The sequence below is a fragment of the Amaranthus tricolor genome, chromosome 1, assembly GCF_026212465.1.
Source record: "Amaranthus tricolor cultivar Red isolate AtriRed21 chromosome 1, ASM2621246v1, whole genome shotgun sequence".
NCBI lineage: Eukaryota > Viridiplantae > Streptophyta > Magnoliopsida > Caryophyllales > Amaranthaceae > Amaranthus > Amaranthus tricolor.
Genome location: NC_080047.1, coordinates 5,355,365 through 5,383,006, shown reverse-complemented (window position 1 = coordinate 5,383,006; position 27,642 = coordinate 5,355,365). Strand labels below are relative to the sequence as shown.

General features: G+C 32.8%; 2 protein-coding genes and 1 non-coding gene across 4 annotated transcripts; 1 reads left to right on the top strand and 2 right to left on the bottom strand.

Moving 5' to 3' along the window:
* Window positions 1-3,196: 3,196 nt before the first annotated feature.
* On the bottom strand, window positions 3,197-15,296 carry LOC130821327 (phosphatidate cytidylyltransferase 1-like). Of its 2 annotated transcripts, none has more exons than XM_057687034.1 (13): window positions 15,071-15,296; window positions 13,992-14,126; window positions 13,653-13,906; window positions 13,399-13,550; window positions 11,097-11,238; window positions 7,880-8,036; window positions 7,290-7,337; window positions 7,115-7,201; window positions 5,418-5,546; window positions 5,275-5,331; window positions 3,925-4,008; window positions 3,729-3,839; window positions 3,197-3,556 (listed from the first exon to the last, which is right to left on the bottom strand). In XM_057687034.1, the coding sequence occupies exons 2-12, from the start codon at window positions 14,058-14,060 to the stop codon at window positions 3,750-3,752; spliced, it is 1,269 nt and encodes a 422-aa protein (XP_057543017.1). In that variant the 5' UTR covers window positions 14,061-14,126; window positions 15,071-15,296; the 3' UTR covers window positions 3,197-3,556; window positions 3,729-3,749. The 2 variants fall into 2 exon arrangements, with proteins under 2 accessions (XP_057543017.1, XP_057543025.1); XM_057687042.1 differs by lacking the exon at window positions 15,071-15,296 and adding an exon at window positions 14,932-15,056.
* A 2,801-nt stretch (window positions 15,297-18,097) lies between these two features.
* TRNAL-CAA (transfer RNA leucine (anticodon CAA)) lies at window positions 18,098-18,181 on the bottom strand. The gene has a single exon. It is a non-coding gene; the product is annotated as a tRNA-Leu (tRNA).
* Window positions 18,182-22,985: 4,804 nt separating this feature from the next.
* LOC130823034 (probable histone H2A variant 3) lies at window positions 22,986-27,331 on the top strand. Its single transcript, XM_057687702.1, has 2 exons — window positions 22,986-23,344; window positions 26,750-27,331. The coding sequence occupies exons 1-2, from the start codon at window positions 23,240-23,242 to the stop codon at window positions 27,044-27,046; spliced, it is 402 nt and encodes a 133-aa protein (XP_057543685.1). The 5' UTR covers window positions 22,986-23,239; the 3' UTR covers window positions 27,047-27,331.
* Window positions 27,332-27,642: the final 311 nt, after the last annotated feature.

Below are 27,642 nucleotides of genomic sequence, written 5' to 3'. Positions count from 1 at the left end.
TATTATTCACGTGCATTGAAGTAAGACTAGCTTATCAGCTAAACTATTTAGCTTTATTATTAAAATATTAATAATACTTTCATCGTTGTTTAATGTTTTTTCCATTTAGTATATTCTACGTTAAGGAGAAAGAAATTTAACTAATGTTTTTGAGACATATCTTGAAGATATAATATATCCATGTGAGATCTTGTTAGATTCGCCTTAATGTATACTTTTTTATTATGTATTTTTATAATTTTTTTATTATACGTATTTAGAGATATTAAAGCTCAAAATTTACTTTAAAAACTGTACATAACACAAAAAAGAATGGAGACCGTAAAAAATAAAATTTATAAATTAACTTAAAAGTGATATCAATCTTGCATCTATTAAAAATTATATTATACTCAATTCTATATCAATTCTATATGAAAACTGCATCACATCGTATGACTCCATCGTTGAAAGTGGTATCAAACAACAATGTGAAAGTGAATAAGCAAAAGTGTTAGATATTATGTACAAGAGTCGTGTACTTGTGGTTTCATCGATTTAGATTGTTATTATCTTTAATTTTATGTATTTTAATGTAGTTAATTATGATATAGATGTCGTATGACTTTTATCAATTAATTAGTAAAAAAAGTGTCAATTTATCACAATTAAATGTAACGTAGTCAAGTAGAAAGATTGCATTTTTTTTCAAATTAATTAAATAAAAAATATAAGTTTGTTTTGTGTGGTTTGTTTTTTCTCAATTGCACAGATTTATTAAAAAGGTTTTTCTCACTTTCTTGTGATTATTAGTCACTTTCTACTAGATTTAGACATAATATTTCTATTTTGTTACAAATAGTTTTCCTATTATGTGATACTTGAAATTAACACGTATGTTTTTTTTTTTAAGAAAAATTAACACGTATGTATAAATGTGAAAATTTCAGCCACCCATGTACACTTGGTACAAAATGTCTCTTCGGGTCTTTCCTTGTGAAGAATCCAAAATAAAATCTTTGAGGCTGAATCAATTGGGAATTGCCTCAAACGGTTAAACCAAATTGAAGCATTCATTCGACTCATCGGTTAATTTTAGGTTCAGTGTTTCGGGTCAATTTAAATGTGAGTTTTGTATCCATATTCGTTTTAACGTAATTTTAAATTCATTTTAAAGTGAAGTTTAAATTACAGGATTCGGATAAAGATCAAATCGTCGAATCTATTTTAAATACGTTGACATGTTTTATTTTATTTTGGAATTATGTAACACAAAAAATGCGTATTTTAATATTTTCTATAAATTTGTCATATTATTTTATTTTATATAAGCTTTTCAATAAAAATATGACAATATCATTAATACGAAGAAAAATATGTTATATTTATGCTTTCTTCCTCGTGATATAGAAGATATCGGATTTCAGGTGTAATCATTTTCACCCCAACGGGTTGGGTTTGGTTCGAGTTTAGGTCCACCCAACGGGTCACGCGGCTTTAAAAAAATATTTTTTATTCCAAAAAAGTATTTAACATCTTTTTTTTGTATAATTAAGAACTGTAAAAAAAGAATATAGTGGACTCCTTTTGAAAATGTTGATTTGGAACTAAAAACTGTTTAAAAGTGGTTCATTTTTCGGTCAAATTCGACCTTGTTTTTTTTAGCTATTTTAGAGTAGTCATATTCGGATCACACGTTGAAAATTTTATTTATGACTTACTAATTTTTGCTCGGGTTCGAAATGGATTTCAGGTCAGTTTGAAATTTATTTGGTACACGGGCCGCCTATGTTATGAAGTAAATTCTTATATTTTAGCTTTGTTTCACTTTCATCTAATTAAAACCTTAAATTAAAAATTGATATTTGAATAGTAGTTTAAACCATGAGGGTCACATTTTATCACTTTGTCGTAGCCTATGTTTCATAATTTATAAAGTATTTTATTAAACAAATTGTTCCCCTTTTATTTGGGAGTATTCTCCCCTCCGTTGGACATTTTGTGCTGCAGGATTGATCAAGATCTGGAATGTCAACTTGTAGAATAACTTTCACTTTCCAACCCAGCTATAATAACTAAGGATGTCCGATAGTGAACATCTAACCATCCATAATTACCCATCTCTATTACCCTAGATAGGTTTATCAAAAAATATTCGATTTAAATTATTCGATCTAGAATATTCAATTTTAACAATTAGATAATTTTTTTTGATTTTTGAAAATCAAATAATTTAAATCAGATATTTAATTTTTAAATTGGATTCTAAATTCAGATCGAAATAATTGCAAAATCAAATATCCAATTTTTCTCATATATATATATATATATATATATATATATATATATATATATATATATATATATATATATATATATATATTCAACTACAATAACGTTGCATAACTACTCAATTATTAATTACATTCGATTTTCGAAAAAAATGATATTTTTTTTCAAACTTTGAAAATTGATTTAAGATTAAAGAAAGAGAGAGAAATAAACTTTATTATTTATGTGTACAAAAGTATAAACTTTATACAAAAAGCAAATAAAATAATATAAATTAAATATCTAATATTCAATCCAAATTTAACCATATATCTAGTTTTTTCGAATTGAAACAAAATGATGATTCAAATATCTAAGTTTTCAACATCCAAATCGATCTGATATTCGCTTTTGAACACCCCTAGCCCTAGGTTACTTTGCATATGTTCAACATCTTTAATTGCACAATTATAGTTGTTAGATAATCACGCTGTCTAATTAAATGAGTGAATTATTAATGTCTGGTACAATTAATTATTATTGTACTTTTCAAAATGTAATTTGTTAAATATTAAACTGTCTAATTAACTGTGTAAAGTATTAATGTGTAAACATTTACACGCACTACTAAACGCTACTTAAACTACTTTTTTAACCAAATATATTTGTTTTAATTAGTGTCAAAAGCAATTCAAACTCCTATGCCAAATACACCCATAACCAAATTTCTTAAATATGGAAAGTTCCATGAAATTAAATCTACAAATTTTTCAAATTATTTTATTTATATGATTTTGAAAAGAGAAACCTTTTAGGTAAATGCAAACCCAATGAAATCACAACCCAGTTAAAGAAATCTAGAGTAAACAATGATATTCATAGTCTTAATCCTAAACGATTTGGTTAACTATAAATCAATAAATCAGTCCCAATAGTCGTCCGTCTATATGAATTCTTCTCTTAAACAACGCACTAAAAGAACACTACAAAAAATCCCTGCATGAATATAAGTGCTCGAATCCACACTTTTGTTACGTTCATCCCTGATATACAAGGTTTAAGAGATTTATTTTTCTTAGCAAAATAAAATAAATTTCCAAACTATCCTAAAATCACTGAACTAAATAAATACCAGAAACAAGAATTTAAATTAAAGATTATACACCCAACTGGCAACTAGAAAAAATACAAAGATAAAAGACCTCCAAGCTCCTATGTCCATCCCACATGTACAAGACAAATTGTCGACATTGTCACGGTTTAGTTTTCCAGAAACAAAGCAAACCAAGCTTAAGTTAGCCATTATCTGCAGACAGATATAGCAGTTTCACTCATCACCAAGAGCTTCTACGGCTATTCTTCGAATGAAGTTTAAACATTAAAAGTTCTTATGAAAATGATCATGTAATGCTCTCTTGAGCGGTAAATTTCACCGAAAAGTTACGCTGGTTATTTTAGGAAACTGAAAGCGTTTATACCTGAAAAGCACGCCCATAGATTTAAAGAAGTCCGAATGTTTTCTGATGCAAGATTTCCCCGAGCTTACGGTAAAGATCTAGTTGCTCTTCGAATGTAAGGTTTACCAATATCTATCAATATAATGAATTAACGATGTTAGTCTTTATATAGCTTCATTTGTTCGGTTTTGACAGACGGAGGAAAGTTTAAATATACCTGGTCTAAGATAGTATCAACAGATAAGCTTTGTGGCTTGACAAAAGACTGATGATAAATATAGGCAAAGACAGCCATCACCATCTGAAATTTTCAGTAGAAAGTGTCGAGAAATTTCAAAGTGAACACAAAACTAAACAAAACGGATGCAACACTTGACAACATATACTCCCACATGCAACTAGAGGTGTTCATTCGGGTCATTGGGTCGATTTCGGGGCAAGTGTTTCGGATCGGTTCAAAATCGGGGCATTAATTTTTACATTATTTTAAGTTCATTTTGAAGCCGGGTCAAGTCGGGTTCGATTATAAGATCGGGTAAATATCGGGTCATCGGATTTGGTTTGAACCTCTACATGTAACCCGTTTACATGTGGTTGCTCTTACTAGCATCCTATACTTGCACCGTCACACGTTTACATGGGGTGCAGATTCCAAGTGAGTAATTTCCGTGTATTTGTTTTAAATCTATTTTATTGAGTCCTCGATTATCTTTCTCGCAGTTAAAGATATTTTTAAAAATACATCATTAAATTTTAGCTTAAAGACACCAACCATGAAACTAGCCACAACGTAAGACATGGAAAACTTTTATACTCACTCTGTCCAAGAATAAGTCCAATGTTTCTCATGAGTTCTGTATGTAAAGTGGTTACCATAGTGTATAAACAAGACAAAATCGCGCATCGCTCACGTTGTAAAGGTTTTCCAAAAAAAACCAAACCGAAATGTCTCGCTTTGTAAATGTACGAATAAAAAGATGTTTTTGGTCATTAAAAGGAATATCTCATGCTTTCCGCCGATATTAGGCGTTACGATAACCGCTTCAATCCCGTTACCACAGTTTTGCACTATGGCGTTTACCAATTGGTATGTTAATCTTTTTTTTTTTTTTGGGAAAAAAAGATGTGGAGGAAAGGCTGTGTGAGAGAGAGAGAAAGATGGGCATTGTTAGTTAAGTCTATAGAGAGAGAAGCAATGAATATCAGACAATTGGTACAACCATGCCAAAAGTAGAAGTACCACAATTAATCAAAGAGGATGAAAGAGAAAAATGTTGATAGTTTCCTGGATAGAGGGAGGGTACAGTAAATACCAAGTATGACATAAATATTAATTTTGGAGAGAAGACGTGACAGAAGTCGGAAATAAAACCAATAACTGAATTAGATGCATTTCTTATACAACAACGACAAGTACCCGACATTGAAATTAGGTATGAAGTCGTTCAAAAGCTGGGGGAAACCACAAGGATCTTATCTCTCAATCACATTACGCAATCATGCATATTCAATGTTAAGATATAAGTTTAAACACATTCAAACACTACTAATATGTTTTGTAGCATACCTGACAATCCATTCTGTCGGTAATTCCGCCATGTCCAGGGATACTATCACCGAAGTCCTGTAATAAGCGGAGAGGTTAAAGCACGTTAGAAATACCGTAAAATCTTTATTTTGCGTGCACAGGGTCGAAGAATTGTTAGTGACCTTGATCTTGAAAGCTCTTTTAAAGCCGCTAGCGAAAAATCCTCCAAAAGGTGCTATAATTGAAGCAAATAGGCCGAAACATAAAGCATGCCATTGAACTGGCATAATGGGAATCGTCTTCCAAGGCAACTGTTAAAGATACAACGAAAATAAATATTCGAAATAACACAAGCATAAAAAAAATCCTGCAACATTGAAATGTTTAATCAAAATAACCAAAAAATGATAGAATTTTTCATCTCTGTCAAAGTAAAATTTGCATCCTCCTTGCTTGTCCAATCATATTCAACAATTTTAGAATTTTCTTTTTACAAGTTCCACCATTTAATTATTCCTTGTACTTGAATTTTATTCTTGAAAGGGGTTGATGGCATACGAATATCAAGAACTAGAAGTTTGTGTTGGGTGACTACTGCACATTCACATAGTATGATCTTAGAGCTTCTCCTATTATTTTTCCTACTAAATAAATCATTGATTTGATCAACATTCATTCCACTTTCATAAGTCACTAAACACGTTTTCATGCTTTATATACCATGTATGAAGTACTAACACTAACAAATCATATGCTTAGAAAAATCCAAAATATGTTCCCTTCTCATTCTCGTTACATATCCAAAACCTCCAATAGACACTATCAAAGTCATTTTGTGTTTGTCCAACATGACCATTCAGCATACCAACAATATAGCAATTCTAATGTCTAGACTCTAGGTATTTTACATCACACCATCTAATTCTTAATTTTTATTAAGGGCTTCCTTTGCGTCCACTTGAGGCGCATATACACTGATAACATTCAATATCTTCCATGCACAAGTTTCACCCATAATTTTGTAATTAATTCTACATGCTTCTACCATATCATTGGCTAACCACTTATCCATCATACGCAACTCAGTCATAACTTATTTTAAGTACCATAATTTGCATATTTTCTTCTCTTTTGTTTCATTAACCCACTTTTGTCTCTTGCATATAAAGAATGCAATATTATGTCATTATGAGTTTCCATAACATACCAACTCTAAGTACTTATCTTGAAAGAGTTTTAAGAAGTCAAGATGTCAATCTGAGTTGATCCAATTATTTCTTTGGTCTCTTATCCATAAAGCCTATCAAGTTTTGCTCATTTGACGCCACACCACAACGGAAGATGTAGCGTCCCGACAACAACCTAGCTACCTTTGCATACTAACCACTACACCAAAGTCTGGTAGATGAAGCGTAAAGTCGTAAATACAATCAGATGAGAAGTGCTGATGGTTTATCTTTCTTTCTAATCAAATATCAATTTGAATCCACCATATTGGACACGTGTCCTGAAACAACATTCATGTCATACCCGCCACCTACCGCACACTGACACGCTAGCAAAAATGTGTCTGGATAACACAATCTAATTATTGATGAGACATGTGACTCGAGATTAGATTAGTATACTACTGGTCATGCATCATATAATGCATAGAAATGGATTGAACCATACGAGAAACATCCCAAAACTTTTTTTCACTAATGAATCTGTTCAGCATGAACGGAAAGCTGGGAACTGAACATCTTTAGTAACTAGGAATATAAGATTACGGCTATTGAAAATTCAAATTGGTAAAGAGGAACAAAAGAGAACACAGATATATAAAAATACATGAAATATTGCTGCTTAACACAGGAAAATAGAATACATATCTCACCAAATTAGAAATCCATCCTGGAAGCTGATAATACTCCGGCTTATAAAGCCATCCAGGATCACATTGGAGCCATCCAGTGGTTAAGTCCTGATAGAATACCACAGAAAATAGGAGTCAGGATTAAAATTTATATTCTTGAAGAAAGTCTTTGGATTTGAAAAGGAGCAAGAAATACCGTTCTTGGACAGGTTAGCCACTCAAACTGACCCATGAAATTTGCAAGCTGCAACAGCATGAAAATGTTAACAAAAGATAAAATAAGCCAAAAGTAAAAATTACAGTTGTCACTTTTCGAGAAAGATTCGCCTTAATGCCGGGATTAATAGACTTGACACATGCTTTAAAAATGTGCCATATAGCGCAACTTAAAAATATTTTTACCAATTCTTTTACTTGCAACATTTCATTGCAGCTCCTATTCACTCTCCCAAATTATTAGAAAAAATAGTCAAGTGACATCTTATTTAATTCAACTTCATGCGTACTTTGATGATATCAACTTTTTATAATTTTTACTTATGCCTAAGTAAAGATACTACTGATAAAAATGGTGCATAAGATAGCAATGGTGATGAAATGTTGCAAGTTAAAAAAGTAGAGGAACTAAGGATGTACATAAAGGGAGAAGACCATTGTGTCACTCGAAGAAAAGCACCTTATAGAAAGTTTCAAGTGTTTTAAGTTAAAGTGTTTAGAACTTTGACTCATCCCAAAGGGTCAAAAAGTTGAAATGTTTGTGGAAGATTAAAAAATAACAGTACGCACCAGAAACGCTGAAATGATGGTTGCAATGGAAGCCCCAATAAAGCCTTCCCAAGTTTTCTTCGGAGAAAGCTTGATCAAAGGTGTTTTCCCAAAGAAAAAGCCAAATAAATAAGCCGCAATATCATTTATGACAATAAGTGATGCAGGAAGAAGAAACCTGCAATCAGATCAGACTAAGTCATCTTCCTCAAAAATATAAAAGGAAAAGAAAATTAGGTTGCAGCAAATACGAGCATAAGGAAACAATTCCATCATGTATACATAAGTTAATGGGGGAAAAACAAGGCTATAACCAAAAAAAACTCCAGAGTTAGCAGTATTTACAAAAGGTACAGAGCATCTTACATTCACATCTAGGTCATAAGAAGAATAAAAAAATACAAAACTTTTAACGTTATCATAGAATATCACAGCATATCTCACTAAAATAATTTTCGAAAAATATGCAAAGATTATAAAACGTAAAACAAAACAAACCACACGGTTACAATCCCAACAACCAATACAACAAAATCCTAACATAGAAGGTGAAAAACATACTCAGAGTGATACCATGATTGTTGTGTCTAGAAAATCTGACAACATCGAATAACGAAAAAAACAAAACAAACCACACGGTTACAATCCCAACAACATTGATTGTTTCGAATGAGAAAGTTTTATTACTTTGAAAATTGAATTCTCCAATTCAAGGTGAAGCAAAAAGAACTCCAACGTTAGTAATGATAAAAAAAAAAACTACATCGGTAAATACTGCTTTTTGCCCCAAGAACCTTCATGATGTACAATAACAAGCAGTTTATTGAAGTAAAGCTCTGAAGACTGAGATTAATCACCAAACAGAATTGACAATATTGAAATCACAAATAAATATAAAGTACACAAATCTAATGAGTTCATTAGAAATTTTTTGTTCAAGCATCTTTCACAAACAAAGCTCTGAAGACTGAGATTAATCACCAATTCTGTACATTTCCAATGACATCAAAAATTCATTGGAATGTAGCACCTCATCATCAATATATGATCAAAGATGATCTTGCAAGGTGAGGGTTTGTATTTTGTACATCAAAGATGATCAAGAACATTACATATACCAACCACCTCCGCAGAAAATGTATCAAATAACAAATATGCATTTTTTCTTGACAGCTTGAAAACCATACCGACGAAAAATGAGAAGATTTCATATCAATGCTGCATGTTTACTATATGTATAATTTGTTACATAGTGTAATTTCTTAAACTGTCTACAGCTTCAATGTCCATCTAAACATTAAAAAAGAGGGCCAGCCACCTTGGAGGAGGTGGAATTAAACAGTAAGAAATAAAAGAAACTGGGTTTCTGTAAAGATGTAAAGATAGTGCTGGAGGACAAAGATATTTTCAATACACAGTTACACACACATCAACCAAGACGGAATCAAGTAAGTAACATGTAAAAAAAAACTTCTCTAACCTATAATAAAAAAAATAAAAAATAAAAAAGTCAAAACCATACAAAAAAAAAAGAAAAGTGTAGGTATGTTCAAGTGGAGAACCATTCTAACTCAAGATAGCCTCAGGGAAAAAGAGGAGCTCCAGCATATAGGACCCCCTCTAGAAGCCTACATGAAGTACATCCTTTTAAGTGTTACACGAATATAAATCATGAACCTTGGACCTTCGATAAATTCTAATAGCATATGATTATATCCAGCTAATGACAACTTCGGTCACTTGATAACTTATTGAGATAAATTGTCATCCTAAAAGACTAAGCTTTGATTTAAGAAAACTAGCTTTGCCAAGGGTTGCGTCGTATCTCTCATGTCTAACCTCTAATAAATCAATCACCAAATTACATGCAAAAAACCATTCAGCTGTTTTGTTAAAATCAAAATAAGCTCTGAGAGGTTGGCTAAAGCTTGGTTTTTACATTGGATTTATGCCCTGAAGAACTTGTATCTCAGAAGGCTAGACTATAAGGATATAGCATCAGAATTCATGAGTTAGGACCCAGGTCGAAAGATACGCAGCTACAAAATATAATGGAGCAGAACTGTAAGGGCAGATAAGATATGAAGTAAAACAATGATAGTACATGTGTCGGCTGGCAGAAACAATAAAAGGCAAATTCTTGAAAGATCATAAACTCATAACTCAACCTTTCAAATAACAGACTTGCCTTTCAGGATGACTAGATTTTCTGTCTTCCTCGAACTCCGATTCAGGATTTTATGATTGATACAAAAGGTAAAAGTATTTTGTCCTTGGTAAGAACTTGGAAGAGGATAACACTTGTATCACACATCACAAAGACAGACAGGAACACATGTTAATAGGGAGCGGAAAGGCAAGTCAATAATTTCTTATGTTTTAAGCTGAAAATACTGGTCAAGAAATTGTTCGGTTTCATACTCATTCCCCCCCCCCCCCCTCCGACAAATTATCATGATAACGGGAAAAAATATACAAAAGAACCAGTGGCAACAGATTGATTAAGAAAACAAAGGACAGACATGTAAAAAAATAGAAAATACTTGAGGAGGTATATTCACATATAACACTGATGGACGAAACCATTACATCATTATGCTTCTTTTCTGCAGAAAAATGATGCAGAAGTTGCTATGATGTTTTTAGCAAGGCCTCACAAGTCCCAGCTATAGGCATACTAAGGGCATGCTTGTATTTTGAGATAAATATTTAAGAGAGAGTAAAATTCAAGCTATACAAGCATAGGTAGATAGAGGTCAATTTAAAAAAGGAGAGAGGAAGGATAAAGAATATAATGGTACAAAGAAGATGAAGGACATCGGCCTTATTTTAGAGGAAAAGGGAAATATTTGCCCTCCAAACCAGTAGGGTAAATATTTACCCAAAAATGAATCGCTAATTCTTCTATTTCTTTTTTATGGCAAATAAAAAATTTTATTATTTACCAGAAACCAAAAGCTGAAAAACCAAAACTGAAGCCTCAACCCTAACTGATTTTGCATCAGTAAATTCTTCTATTTCTTCTTCTTCATTACTTTACAACTATTTTTTACCTTTGAAAACAACAATATTCTCTTAATTTTCGACTTCAACGATCTTGTTTTCTTAATTTGACTTTTGTTTCCCCAAAAATATTTACTCCAAAAATATTTACCCCAAAGACAAGCACAACTTAAATCCCAACAAGGAGAAAAAAAAATAACTTGTAAAGATAGCAGTATATTTTAAGTCTCCTTACCAAAACATTCCTTCGAAGATGTTGGCCACAGTGAATGATGACTGTGTGAACACAACTATAAGGATCATGTGCGTCCATGCATACTGGCCAAACTGATACTTGTACATTTTCTTCTTTAGAGTGAGGATAAACCACACAAAACCTGAAGTCAGTTGCATCATAACTTCAGCAGCCATGTTACCATGGACAATAATGCATAAAAAATACAGAGGCAAAATAGTAGATAACTAATCGAAGTTTTCACACGACATCACATGATATTATATTAAATTTATTTATTTCAGTGCCCAAAACATTCATGAATTGACCAAAATTTTGCTAGCTGTGGCAAAATAATCTGATACCAGATTTACATTCATCAATCATCATCGCAACTAGAAAAAGATCATGGCATCCTTTATCGGGAAACATTTAAGATTGATGAATAAACACAAGAATTTCTTAATGTGTTCCTTTTGAACCCAAAAAATATAATTCCTCCATTCTCTTTCTAGTTTCTATTGCACCATTTCACTTCAACACGCAAAATAAAGGGAGAGTAATATTGCATGTCACCTTAATTTTTCAAAATCGAAAAGCTACATCTAGCTACACGAGTGAGGAGAAGAGCAAAGAAAAACATTGAGGGTGAAAAAGGGGTCAAGCCAAGGCATCAAGGAAAGGCCTATGAAAGCATGGTTAAGGCCTAAAAACATAAAACTCCACGCATGCACAGGTGAGCTATATTTTCAATATCCTATCATTATTTTTTTCAAAAATGTCTTCTTTGAAGAATATTTACAGGTTCTATATATTGTTGTATTTGACATTATTATGTATTAGATAGATGATGGTGGATTAGACAACAACCGAAACAAAAGTGAGGTATCACCAGTGACTAATTCAATAGTTTGCCTAAAAAACGACACCTTTTTTTAGCATAATCAAAAAAGTCAAAATCTTGACTTCAATGAAACCATCCGATATTTATGTTGATTCAGTAGTATCAGACCTCAACAATTCCAAATCAAGTAACCCAATGAACAAAAATATTACACATTTCCTAAAACCTTCGCACCTTCAAACTTGCCAAACTCAAAAAAAAAAAAAAAAAAAAAAAAAAAAAAAAAAAAACAAGAAGCCCTCAAAGTGCAACAGAAAAGGCATTGATTGTAAAGTGCTTTATAACAAGCAAAGGGCTTTGTGGCAAGCTCAAACGCAAAGGGAAAATCGAGAAAAAAGGTGAGGAAAAGTTGGTAGGCGATAAAAAACAAGGAAGGCAAAGAGAGTGAGAGAATTGTATTATTAATTTAAATAAATCTCACAAGGGTTTAACTTTAACTTTAATAAGGGAACAAATGAGAATAAATTAAAAGTGAAACTTATAGAGATCAATCTTGAGAAGGTCAAGACCAAGTCCAACACTATATTGCTTCGACTCTTCATTTCATCTCAAGTACCATACCAAACACTCTAACATGGCTAGGGAAAGTTGAAACCTTATTTTCAACCAGAAACACGCAAAGTTTTCATGACATAGCCACGCACGAAAGAAAAATATGAATCCATGTTAGAAATCTTTGTGAATAAATAAAAGTTTTCAAGTGTGTCATCAGCAAAGGAAGTCTCTTAACATAAACAAAACAGGACCCTGAAGTTTTCTTTCCTAGTTTCATACTGACTGAAAGTGTATAACAACCCAACTTTCTCCCAATCAGCCCCACCTTCCTAACTCCCACTCCAAAAACAATGACAAAAGCGGAACTTACAAAAAACCAAAAAAACAAGAAAATGCAGGTTTTCTTAATCCTTCACTCAAAGTTTATGGCAAAGACAAGAGGGTATATATAATAGAATTATTATTTAAATAGCGAGTTACTGCCAATTACAGGTTAGTTACTCACATTCCTGTTTTTGCTCAATTCTGAGCCCGGAACCGCTCAATTCTAAATTTGCCTGGTATTTAAATACAGAATAGTGAAATGAAGCATGAATATAAGTACGCGGTATGCCTAAGAAATCAACTTCAACAAGAAAATATAGCAAGAAGAATAGTGGAAAGTAAGATGAGAGAACAAAACTTGTTTAATTAGAATATCTACACTAAGGGAATATGATGCCTCTTACAAAATCGTCATATTAAGCAAGAATGCTCCACTTTTGGGGGACATACGCTTAGAAATTATTAGAGCATTCAAAGATACCAGCAAACGTGGGGCCAAAAATTCCTTTTACATTTGTTGAATGCTGGTATAATTATAGTGCGAATAAAAATAAACTCTATTTCCATTTGCAAGAGAGATAACAGGAGAAAATAACTAACCTGCAATGTACAAGAAGTAACAAATAACCATATGGTACTTGATAAGAATGCCAACAAACTTGTACCATACTTTGTCTAAAGTGACAGTATTGACAAGCCGCTGACTAAGAAATCGACCATAGACAAACAGCATAGCAGTGAAGAAAAAGTGCCTGAAGAAAAGCAACACTACGCTCAGTATACTACGCTTACAATGGCTAGTAATGCTGCTGAAAGCAGTTTATTTAAAATGTTTCTGAATTTATATCTCTCACCAATTCAATAGCCGAAAACCCGGAAGATCTCGATCCTCTCGCACCTTCCTTAATAGATTAAACAGCTCTTTCGCCATCAGGATTTGGAGCACAACCACCATAGCACATATATAAAGATGCCCCATATAGATAATAAAGGCAAAGCCCCCAATCATCCACAAGGTAGAATATGTGCGGATCCACATCGATTTGTACTTGTTACGATCATTCACAAGTAAAGCGCCCCCATTTGGTTTAGTAACTTCAGCAGGTATCTAATAACATATATTTCATCAGTTTAATTTTTATATTAATTGAATTGTCATCTAAATGCCCAAACAATAGACAACCCCCATATACCTCATTGGAGTGTTTTCGCCGTCTGAGCTTAGGAGTTCCTGAACCACCACCGCCAACATCCTTAGTCATGGCACCAAGTTTAGACTCTTCTTACCAACACTACGTAAACACAAGCAAAGGAATCCGGATAGCTACCTGAAACAGAAATCAGGTAGACAGTTCATGTCCGATGCAAGGCTAGACAGTTTTTAAAAGACAAGCCAGAAATTATAGAATTCATTTAAGATAACTAAATATGACAAGATAAAGAGAACAATACAAAGACATAAAAGTATGGAAGAAAACAAACTAATGTTGTGTTGGCATAAACTTAACCAGATTACCCATAAATTTGGTCTCTAAGGGGGTAAAATGTTGACAAATCATGTAAGCAGACAAAAATATGGTTTATTCATACATCCATCCCAAATGAAGAAATAAGACACATATGTAGATTCTTAAGCTAGTGATAAACATGGGCACAATTTCATTCAAACTCTTTAAAGAAAGTGCAGGCTTATCCACCATTAAAAGCTTGCATATAACCAGGTGTTCATAAATGCATTATCCACCAAAATATACCTAGAACATTCAAATCCCATCAGCACAAAAATTAAAATATGCTCCCAAACATAGAATTTCCAAGCTTCAAGCCCAGGGTGTCATTAAATATTCCCATAAACCCAAATAAGTCAAGTATGGTTGACATTGAAATCTCAAAAATGTTTCAATCATATTGACAACTGTCATGCTAAACATCCTTTTCATTACTCAAAAACTAGAATAATCGAATAATCAAAGAGATAAACCAACAACTTCTACAAAACATCATATTACCAAATTTGCAAACAAATACAATCATTTATTCAAATTACACAACTAATTAACCGACAGCATTAATTAAAACTCAAAAATTTCAGATTTAATAAAAACCCATATAAAAGTAGCAAAGAAAACGAACTTTGGAATGGGTTTTCTCTGTTATTGCGTACAATAATAATATCAAACCACAAAATTGAAAAAGTGAGTAAACTAAGCTATGTAGAATAGAAAATTTCAAAATTTTTGATTTGAAAATAAGTGGGTATATAATAACTTACCAGATATATATATATATATATATATCAATGTAAAGATTTGAGAGATTTTCCAGAAAGAAAAACAACCAGAAAAATCAATCGAAAGTTTGTTGTGTATAGGAAATATTTTTGAAAGCGAAATTGAAATTCGAGTGACAAATAATAGGTTGAGAGTTTGTGAGTTGTGTTAACACTTTGGAATTTTGAAGGAATGTGGGGGGGGCTCTCTGGTGTCGTCTTGTGTTGTGATGCGGTAGGCCTAGTAAAATATGATCTGATCTGTTAATTTAAAATAAATGTTTTTAATTGAAATTTTTAATTTAATTAATTAAATGGGCCGATTGAAGTAATTTTGTTAATTAAATGAGTATAATTAAGATTAAAATTTTAAATTTAACAAAAATTTGTATAATTTATTTAATTATTTGCGTTATTTTCAAGTGTCAATTAGTATAATTAGTACAATAATTACTTTTATATAATATTATCCACTTTTTAATAACAAATACGAAATAAATAATTCATAAATTATGAGTTTGAAATTTAGGCTTAAAGAATAAGATATAATCAACATTAAAATTATAGGATGAAAATAAAAATATTCTAAACGGATTAAGCCGGTCGAAACCAGATTAACTCAATTTGTTACACATCAAGTTAGGTGTGATTTTCATCTCAATTAACTAAACAGATTAGGTTCAGATTAAGGGGTTTCTGACCCACTTAAATATCATCCGAATACGAATCCAATCCTAGATGTGGATATACCCGTATTTTGATCGGTCTAAATGTTATACTAAAAATTCAATGATTTTTTATTTAAGAATAGGTTAGAAAAATTTAAAAGGTAAGAAAATTAATACTTTTTGTAGTCAATATCTATGACAAAGATGAAAATATAAGTCTAGTAAATTATGCTTTAAAAATTTTAACCCCTTAATTCAAGAAATAATTGGACTTTGAAAAATATAGACCAACTCTATTGTAAATTGAATATACTCAGTATCATTCTTGATAATTTTTGGGCTCTAAACAAAAAATAAAAAGAGCCCTTATATAATTAAAGGTTTGGTTATTTTTTCTCTAATTATGTTGTTCAGTAGTCGTCATGCGCTTATTAAGAAATTTAATGTTGTAAGTTCGATCCATACTATAAGTTACTTATGCAAATACTAATTTTTAATTATGAGGATATAAGTTAATTTGGGTCTCTTTATGAGCCGAGTAGGAAGTTACACTTTAAAATTAACTTCAAGAATGCTGTGAATTGTTACTTGTTTTTCAAATTGAAAGTAAGTTTTTTTTTTTTTTTTTTTTTTTCTATTAGAGCATTTTTCTTGTGGTTTATGGATGCTTTTCTCTCTTTAAAAGAAAAATCATTTACTTTATCACTCTCTTTTGCACTTTTGTAAGATACTCTTTTTTAAGTTATAGGCTAAGGAGGATGAATTTTTATTTATTAAATAAGATAGAGGGTGCAAAGTATTAATTAGTTTAAATAAGGGTAGTACAATTAGCATCTTTTCATATGGAATAATAAATAGTGTGTAATTTTTACTTTATTAAGAATGTAGGAGTTTAATTTAATAGAAGAATATATTATAAGTTTTAGGTTTTCTTGAAAAAAAAATGTGGTTCAATTTCCTTATTTTGTGTCTCTTAGGGGGGTGTTCCGCAAGAAGGCATGGGACATAGAATGGGGAACTTGGTGAAGGGATACTTCATGTTGGGGAATGGTCATGGGCAATGTTATTAGGTTTGGGATTTTACCTAGGATCGTTAAGGGGTAGAATTAAAATTAATAGAATTAGATCGTAGGATTCTATAAATATGCATTAATTTGCTTTGTATTATTGATCATCAATTATATTTGTTTTTTTTTAAGTTTTAAGGTGTAAGTAGAAATTAATTTGACTTTATATATTATGTTTTTTAAAAAATATATCTTTAATAATCATTTTTAAACATCAAATCAAAAAAAACTTGAATTTTATTAAGGTATTGATATAATTATTTTAAATATATATTTAATATTTATACCTAAGTGAAATATGTATTATATGAATATTTTACTATTGAAACTACCCATATAAGATCGAATCTTTGGATCGTAGGAAGTAGAATCTTGAGGGGTGTAAGTAATTTAGTGAAAAATGAACACCGAACCAAACCAATTCGAATAAGTAATTTGATTTGACTATATTTTAAATTGGTTTGGTTTGGATTGAATTTTTATTATAATTCGGTGTTCGATTTGGACTCGGTCTGGGGTCCAACAAAACCGAAAAACTGAAAAAACCGAAATGTTAAAGGCATGTTAAATCTTCCATTTGATTTGTTTGAATTTTTTCCCTTAATTTTAGGTTTTTGTTAAAAGTTTTTTACTTGTTCAAATTAAGAATCCTAAAATTATTAATATCTATTTAGGAGCTTTAGAAAGAATAATTTTGAAACAATACATGCAAATTTGATTTTCGGTGCAAAATATACAATTTGGTCTATTCGGTTGAATTTGGAGTGGTATTTTAAAATTCGGTTCGGTTCAATTTGGATTATAAATATTATAATTTTGATTTGGATTTGGACTGAAAATATCAAAATTGAATTTTATTCGGTTTGATTTGGATTTGTATTGAATTCAAACCAAAAACCAACCTTTCACCCCTAAGAACCGTGTTATGATTCTACCACCTAAATTCTTGAGCTAAATAGAATTGCACGATTTTACCACCGATTGCTTATTTTTTGGATTGTAAGATCGTAGAATCGTATATTAGAATCAGGATTCTGATAATTATGTATTGAAGTAGTCTAAACACCTCTATAAGGTTGCAACTACTAGTTACACCTTTATATTGATGAAGAAGCTATAGTTTTGTAGTTGTTGGGATGAGAAAATGTAACCAATTTCACAGGGAAAAAAAATGAGTCTTACCTTGTATGTCCAGCATATAAAAGTTGCAATAAGAGTTTAACAGCAAAGTTATTGTCATAAGTGGTGATTTTAGACAAGTTTTGCAAAAAATTACAAAAATAATTTCAAAAAAATGTCAGAAGTGGGATTTGAACCCACGCCCTCTCTCGAAGACCAGAACTTGAGTCTGGCGCCTTAGACCACTCGGCCATCCTGACGAACTTGCTGATTAAATCCAACAAGTTTTTATTTCTAAAACATAAGTGAGATATCAAATGCTTGTACGAATACTGATTATTTGTTACAATATGTAGTTGCAATTTATTTGTTTTAATTTAGAACTCAAAATTGAGAGTATTAATTTTAGATTTTTAGTATAGTAATTCTCTCACCGCTATGAATTAATATACAAAAATAAATTTTATTGTTAATATTTATCAAAAGCGTACCATTAAATTGAACATGCTCTATATGTTGTGCGACAGCGGAAGCAAAGATCGAAAACAATAAAGATTCAAACAAACAATAAAGAAAATCACACCGAAAAATTAACGTGGTTCACTATCAACGTGATAGCCACATCCACCGGCACCGAGAATAAACTTTTCACTATAAACCAGGAGATTACAAGATGAACACGAGAAACCACAACAATGGCTTTCCAAGCTTTTCCTCACTTTGTGTTTTGCATTGCATCTTCTTCTAATTCTAATTACATGGGGCCTTTATATAGTATACCTCATGATAAAAAGAAATTAGGGTTAAGAAAATACAAAAACCGTTAAATACTAAGAGTAACCGGGCAAAAAATGTGCCAAGAAACCGCCATTACACGAGTCGTGTAAAACTACGCGAGCCACGAAGTGGAAACAGAAGCAGCTCCGCGCCCCGCGGAGGTCTTCTTCGTCCCATATGATGACTTGTTCAAGTCACTATATTTCAACAATCTCCACCTTAACGAGAACACGTAATCAACCACTACCTCATCAAACCATAGTGAAGCAAAACCATTCTCAAGCCAAACCCGATGCAAAGCTCAAGCATAAGCCATACATCCCGACAAGTCTCCAACCAAGACCCATCCCGATAAGTCTTCAACTAAGACCCATCACATACTCGTTTCCAAGTATAACAACTCATAGCGCTCAACTAGCATCACAAGTTCACTCATAATGCTCCATCTGCATCACGAGTACACGAGGCTAGCTCCACCTTGAGGTTGTGCACACCTCCACCTGTGAGCTCCCTCACACCGCCCCTAGGGGCCTATGCTAATGAATCCAGCATAGTAAAGAATTTACTAGGACTGTCAGACCATCCTACCTTCTTTACCTCTATCTTCATGTACGTGCATTCCAAATTAAATCTGACCACACTGTGCTACTCCTGAACATCAAGTACCTGATCACTAAACACACAATCGTAGTACACAAAAGCCAACCAAGGTTGATCACAAAGAACCATCACCGATATCAAGACATAATCAAACTTAGCGAACACAACCCAAGCTTCAACCGATGTAACAAAGCAATTAGTATCATTCCCATACATAAGAAACACAACAGCTGATCCAAGAAAAACGTAGAGAGAACAAATCTCTACCTGCCAATGCCCCCACCCAGGTTGAGTCACAAACCTACAAATGACACTTCTAGCATGCGCAAAACAAGTACACATCACAGCATACTTCAAACACCGAACCATTACTCTAGACATGTAGACCGACTTAGTCTCAAAATGAGGTGATGTAATTAAGCTAAGTAACACTATCAGTCCATACAACAGTTCCCACACTCTGCTCATACGTAAAGTCATAGCAAGCCACTGCGCCCGCTCACTATACTTTACTACGTGCTCATAAGTTGGTGCTCCAAGTGACTCCACAAAATTGGCTACCAACCTTGCCAATCCCACAAGGTTCAATGCATAACCTTCCACACTTATAGCAACCAAACAAACACTCCCTACAGCCAACCTATTAGACTTCTCGAGAACACATATAGGCTTTTCTTGAAACCCTTTAGATCGGCGGAATGTTCCCTGTACTGACTCCTTTAAACTATCCACAAAGATAAAGATAACACCAGAAATCACAGTCAGAGAGATACCTGGGGTAGCATCAACATCATCAATCTGGAGTCGAACAGAAATGGATGAGGAGTTAATCTCATACTCCACCTCAAACTTGGTACCACTATCACCATAACCAGCTGCTGCAAAATACACAACAACACACCAAAGCCCTAACAAGACTCCAAATATGAGATAGCACGGTACCCTTCTGAGCCACACCACACACATACTGGGCACCTCTAATCCCATGTGTAAACCTCAATCGAACAAACTAATCCAGTATCTATTCAACAACCAAGTACCAGAGAGCATGCATAAGACTCTCCCTAACAAGGTCCAATTTGCTATTCCTGTAACACCGTCCTGCAATGGTGTTATCCTATAGGTATGATGCCACAAAATACCTAAAACACAGAACATAACAAATCCACAAAATGAACTATCCAAATGTAGCCAACTAACCATCTTACCATACAAGTGATCATGAGCTTCAATGCTAAGCTCACACCCGTGTTTAAACCCAAACACACAATGCTTGTCTTCCTAAGGTAGGCGTCCTTGACACTTGTAAGACAATTCTCAATGGACAATTCCAGCCCTCTACTTTCACCCATATGACCATGACTATCATAAATTGTCATCTCTTGGTGACAAGTAGAAGCACTAACTGCAGAACTAGGCAGCGTAACACCCTGAAAGACATACAGGGATTTCACCTTGATACCCGTAAGTATCAAATCCGAACCCTTAAAGACACTCACTTCCCCATTAGTGAGTTTTACGCGCCCCGCGGACATGAAGCAGAGACAGCTCTGCGCCCCGCGGAGTTCTACGCGACTCGCAGAGGTCTTCTTCGTCCCATATGATACTTGTTCGAGTCACTATATTTCAACACTATATAACTTCTTCTTTACAATACTTCATTAATGTCTAATAGTATTTTAAGTTGTAATAGATACAATGAAAGAAAAAATAATTATAGTAGAATAAATATGATTATAAATGAGGGAGGGATGCGACCTATTATCATGTAAGTATATTGTTGAATTCTGATATTATGTTTAAGTTTATATTAATATTATTTTACTAATTTATTAATTTTTGATAAAAATTGATTTTTTTTTTTTTTAAATTTATAAAGATCAATTCATTGTAATTCGATGGATTTAACAAAGGGTAAGAAGGATACAAATGGGGTTGGAAAGGCAAAAGGTTTGGCATAATATAGGGTTTAAGAGAAAGGACACAATTAGGTGCAATGATAGTGTTGATTAATGAGAAAAGGGAAGAGTCAAGAGAGGAAAACAATTAACAAAGTTGGACAAAAATTCACCTCATGCCATCAATGAATATTGAATCGTTGCAACAAATAAATTTGTTACTTCTATGTTTCATACTAAAATGTTTCAATCTTAAAACAACTTAAATAATAAAATAAAAACTTATAGCAATACATAAAAAGGAGTGATAAAATAATTAATAATATACTTTAAAAATGGTTGATCATAATCTATAATAGTTTAGATCATATTTGAACGACCTATTCAATTTGATTTCGCATTAATTCAAACGACTTGTATTTCTCATTAAAATTACTTTAATTTTTTTTAATCAAAATTTGCTTTTAAACTCGATTAAATTATAGATCAACAGGATCTTTTTAAGTAAATCATATATGATAGTACATATATTGAAGCTAAATTTTGCAAAGCTATAGTTTAATCTCATTAATGTGGATTATGGGCTAGACTAGCGAGTAAGAGTTTTACTTTCACTATTGGAATAGCTGATAAGAATTTAATTTTTACCATGTAGAATTATCTTATTTTCTTCACAAATTTGATGGTATTAATTGTTTTGGAAAGCTAATGTAATTTTAGTGGAATATCTCTTAACTAACTTAATGGTCATGCTTATTCTCCTTCAACAATCTCACAGACTTCATTTCAATGCATTACCATTTTAAAATATGGTATTAATGAAAAATTGTTAGCAAAAAAAAAACTTTTAATGATCAAGGTTTCATTATCATGGGAATGACATGTATGTATCGTGGAAATTTGCACTACAAATCATTTTATTATCACCAGTTAGCATCAATAATCAAATGAACCGTTATTACTCGTAGGGATTGTCTAACCTATCTAAAAAAAGTCCGCTACCCATTTTCATATCACAAATTTTCAAATGGACAGTCTTACGGTGAGACCATTTTTATTAAATTAACCTAATATACACATATAGTCTTAAACTAATCACTTATAATTTTAAAGTGACACTTATAATCTTAAGGGGTGTTTGGTATAAACTTTTTAATATCAAGTAAGGGATTCAATTATTATTACTCCATATTTTTTGTTTGGTATAATATTAGGTTAACCCAAAGCTTTTCTCAAAGGTAATAGATATCCTTATTTTGTTACCACCCATTTATGTCTAGTAACAAATTCTTTTTCTATAATATCAAGTAAGTATTTTCCTTATATTTATATATCAAACAACATATAACTACAACCCATACCTTTACCCTTACTCCTCTTTATCATTTTCCTTTTCATTACGTTTTCAATTAGTCTCTTGAGAGGCTGTCTATTTGAGAAACATATCTCAAGCCTAACCCATTACAAAATTAATGTCTACTTACCGTATTCTTAATGCCTACTTGCATTATCCTTAATGCTTACTTGTCGTATCCTTAATGCCTACTATCAATATCTTAAATGTCTACTTACATCATTTTAAATGCCTAGTTACAATATTTTAAAAAATATATAATGAGCCGGCCCAATTAAAAATAACTTTTTAAAGATATCGTTTCTCACAAAAAATTGTATTATATTTTATATTCCCATACCAAATGCCCATTATAGTTATCAAATCTTAAAATAATTACTTTAACACAAATAAGTCATAGCGGGTTTTATAGGAAGACTTTTTGTATCCATACGGCGCTAAACAAAGAAGAGGGTAGTTTTGTCATATCCGAAAATACTCCAAGTTTTTGGTTTTTCCTCAATCAGCCCAGCCCCTTAAAAAGACTCATAAATCACTCCATCTGCCCATTTCTCCCCAACTAGTTCTCGTAATCGTAGTATATTTCGCAGTCCGAACTCGAATTCAAAGAAGGGGAATTTCGTTTCAAGGAGGGAAAACTAAAAATTTCCAAATTTTATAATCAGAAAAACAAAGAAAAGAAGGGGAAAATGTCAGGCAAAGGTGCAAAGGGTTTGATTACCGGAAAATCGTCGGCAAATAAGGACAAAGATAAGAAAGCTCCTACTTCCCGCTCTTCTCGTGCTGGTCTTCAGGTTATTTTCCTTGTTAATTTTGATGGGTTTTTTGTTCACTCTTTTATTCTGTTTGCTTTGTTGTTTTTGAAATCAAATTGGTAGATCTACATTTTTTTAGATGTGTTAATATGATATAATCATGCTGGGTTTTGTTTTCCCATTAAAATTCACTTGGGTTCTTGTTTTCTCATTGAACCTCACTTGGGTTTTTGTTTTCTTGTTTGAATTCGCTTGGGTTTTTGTTGGTTGATTGAAAAGTGTCAGAATTTGTGTTATATTTGAATTGTTTGTTGATTTCCCTCTTTTTAGATATATGTTGACTTTCGTTTGTTTACTTGCTATACGGATAGGTTCTTTTGTTTACTGTTTTACTGGTTTTTGGCAAATCTGGATATTATATGATGTATACTGAGGTGGAATAATTGGAGCATACAAGTTCAATAATTGGGAAATATGGGCTTTGTTTAGGCTACGGTTTAGGAATGATTTGTGGTTAGTGATGAGATTTCAAAGTGAGGATAAAGGAGCAAGAGGGGAGTGTTGTGAGAAATCAAGTGGAATAAGGGTTGGAAACATAGTGCAAAAATAAGGCAGCAGTGTATTGTATCAAAGGTTTCCAAATTTACCGAACCAATATTCCTATACGAGTAGATCTCATATCCACATAAAAACAATGTACATGATTTATAATATAAGGATTCTGAGTAACGGAATGTGATTAAGTGAAGTAGAGAATAGGGAATATGAACTTGTGAATGGAAGATTAAGGAAGGGTGCACAATAAAATTTTATGGACCAAGTCTTTATTAAACATTTACAAGTATAACTCGCATAGTGTAAAGGATGTAAAAAATCGTATTTTAGACCGTTTCAAGTGATATTTTATGGTTTAGGCCGATATTAGGCCGTTATCGCATTACGTTTGTTGACGCATCACTGTGTCTGCTACGTCAACCGCGATCGTTATCACATTTTTGCGCTATTGTTGGAATCTTTTAGGGATGTAGATGAATTAGTTGATAAAAACACAAGTCCACAACTAATGCAAATATACGCGTGGAATGATAGTGAAAGAAAGATAATTTGGCAACCTTTAATCCATAGTGACAAAGACACATCACATCAAAAATCAAAGGCTCTGAAGATCAGAATTCATACACCACTATGAATGAGCAAAAGAACTATCCTAACGTCAATTTTAATCCAAGAACCAACGATAAATACAAGTATATAAGCAAAGCATGATTTTCATAAATTTTCAACTTATTTCGCATTCATTCACACATTGCATATTTATAAAAGGAACTTAGAAGAAAATGAAAACATCAACGATGAACTATTCCTGTGCACATACATCTTGGAGGTTCTCTCATTGAGTGTAACTTCTCTTAAAGATGCTATGCTACTTCCTCTAATTTCAAATGTTAGGAGGGAAAAAAACAAATTTGAATTCTTGAAGTTTGCACGCCATTCATGAAGCAATCTTGAATTTGAATCTTTTGGAGGGAAACTTCCCGTGGCGTTTTCATATTACTTAGGTGGGAATTAATTATTTTTTCTTTGAATGAGTTACATGTCTAAAACACACTCTAATACCTCTTTTGGTTTCCTTAACTTTTTTTTTTTATTGTGTATCTTTTGTAACTTCCTTGATTCTTTAATTATTTGGGTAGAAAAACTTCCTTACATTCTTAATGTAGTTTACGTTCACCTTGTAACTTCTTCCATGCTTATAAGACACACCCTTTTTAAAACCAAAATATGATGGGATCAATTTGTATTGCAATTATCTTGGGAGGGCAATTGAGCTATATTATTGGTCGAGCTAGTTCATCTTGAGCTTGGGACATGCCATATCCATTTTTTTTACTCTGTTAAATTTTAGTTTGGTTTTGAGAATAATTAGACAAAAAGTTTGGGGATGATACGAAGTGAAATGTGTGGATGAGAACTAGTGACCTTGTCGGATAATTTTCGAAAATGGAAATGTAGCATACTCAGTTGGAGGGACACAATTAGAAAATGTAACAATTTTAGCGGAACAAAGGATGTAAATTTGAAAAAGTATGTGCTTGAACCTCTTGCACTCGCTATGTTTTTCATACCCTTTGGGAAAATTTGTTTTTATAAAGTTAGTTTCCTTTCAAGTGAGGGTGATGAGATAGAAGATAGGTTGGATACAATACAAGTAGAAACAAGAAATAAGGTGGGTGCATTATTCTGGATTTGAGTTAGTAATTTAATAACTTGGCTACATTTTTGGTTATTTACATACAAATTTAGATAGGATTTACTATCCAGTAGTCATATGGCAGTTTTTAGCCTTAACAATGATGCTGTCATGCTAGTTACTATTCAGCAATCAGCATTCTGCCGCAAGTACATGAGCTACTTTTTCAGTCTAGTGATTGAAGCACCGAAGAAGGGTTTTTGTAATTTAGGTGGGGGTTATCTGCCGATGTTGATCACTGAAGAAGGGTTTTTGTAATTTAGGTGGGGTTATCTGCCGATGTTGATCATTTTATAAATCAAAATGATGTATAATTATGGTTTTACAGGTTTGGACACCACATTAAGAAGGGTAGGGAGGGAGGTGAATGGCAAACCTCTTGTCGATTAAAAGGAAAGGGAGGATATGTGCAGTTTTTTTTTCAAGCCATAGTTGGAACTGGAACTTGAAAGTTGCATTTTGACAACCACACTATCAAAATAAACACACATAATCTTCTTTGATTTCAGTTTCCTTTTAACTTTTTCCTATATCTTGAGGGTTTTATTTTTCAAAACTCAAAACAATTTCCCTCATTTTCGTGACCTCTATTTTATTATCTAAATTAATGTACATTGTACCCTTATGCTCCTCTTTGCCATTTGGCTAGTTCACCTATCTTGTGGAGCGTTATTATAGCTGTTAAACATGATAGATATTCTGAATAGAAGGAGCCAAGTTTGAGTGGATTTACAATTCTGGTTTTGTTCTATGGTCGGTTGCTCTCTTTGTAGAGTAGATGTTCTTGACGTCCCGCCTTAATTTTCTTATTGGTCAGTTGTTGGTACTAAATCATGCCCTTTTTCTGGTGAAGCAGAAAAAAATTGTCAAAATATTAAGTCATGGGGGTGGGTGTTCGTGAGATCAGATGTTGTTTATGTCTTTCATTGATGAGATTTGTTATTGCATTTTGAGCTGAAATAATTGATAAAGATCAGTTTGTTGTGGAATCCCCTGCCTCAGTTCATACCATTAACTTTTTAGAGGTATTTGCTTAGACTGATATTCCGGACACTAACAACTGAATTCCTGTTTATTTTAAACTTAATAAATATTGCATAAGATGATCAAATTTCTGATGTTACAGCTTCAGTGAGCTAATAGAAATCTGTTTGCTGAGATAAGAACTTAGCATCTTACTGATACATGTGCAGTTTCCTGTGGGTCGTGTTCACCGTCTGCTCAAGACTAGGGTTACCGCCAATGGGAGAGTTGGTGCAACAGCTGCTGTCTATACTGCAGCCATACTCGAGTACCTGACCGCAGAAGTATTGGAGCTTGCAGGAAATGCTAGTAAGGATCTGAAGGTGAAGCGTATCACTCCTAGGCATCTGCAGCTGGCCATCCGTGGAGACGAGGAACTCGATACACTGATCAAAGGAACCATTGCTGGTGGTGGAGTTATTCCTCACATTCACAAATCTCTTATCAACAAGTCCTCCAAGGAATAGAGCTTCTATTGTGATCATCGATCTGGTGTTAGATTTTTGCATTTTCGTGTAGAACTCTCAAGAAAAAAACGTGTTGCAGAGAAATAACTAAATGCTGACAGAAAACAATATCGTGTAGATGCCCCTTTGTTTGATTTAGTCATTATGTTACTAATGTGCCTCGTAGTCGGTGATTACATATTGTGCATTATTCGCTTAGTTCAGTTTACTTTTATGAAATTATGATATTGAGACTATGTTCGTATGGTTGGTTGAGTTATGTTTGCCATGAATCAGTTTCCCTGTCGTATTTGTGTTTGTCTCCTTGAAGGGGATGGGTTATTTGCAGAAGTTTTAGTGACCTATGAATAGCAGCAGGAGTATCGGGTACTGGTTCATTGGCTGACGCCATATCTGGGGCAGTGCCAGCAGCAACGATGGTTGCTTGAGATCCATCAGAAACATGATAAGAAGGCGAAGTTACGACTTACGACGACCTTATTAGCCTGAGCTTTGGTCTGTTTCCACGACCAGATCACGATAGCAAAAGCTCCTGTTTTGTTTTGTGCTATTTTTCTTCCCTTTCCCAAAAATAAATAATTGACTCGTCTCAAATG

Bases quoted from the DNA above. Each gene is read 5' to 3' on its own strand.
- LOC130821327 (XM_057687034.1), bottom strand. From the start codon at position 14,060: ATGACTAAGGATGTTGGCGGTGGTGGTTCAGGAACTCCTAAGCTCAGA. The intron at 11,239-13,398 runs GTTAGTTATTTT...AACTGACTTCAG, and splicing joins TTACTTCTTGTACATTGCAG to GTTTTGTGTGGTTTATCCTC. The intron at 8,037-11,096 runs GTAAGGAGACTT...ATCTGATTGCAG, and splicing joins ATCTTCGAAGGAATGTTTTG to GTTTCTTCTTCCTGCATCAC.
- LOC130823034 (XM_057687702.1), top strand. From the start codon at position 23,240: ATGTCAGGCAAAGGTGCAAAGGGTTTGATTACCGGAAAATCGTCGGCA. The intron at 23,345-26,749 runs GTTATTTTCCTT...ATACATGTGCAG, and splicing joins CTTCTCGTGCTGGTCTTCAG to TTTCCTGTGGGTCGTGTTCA.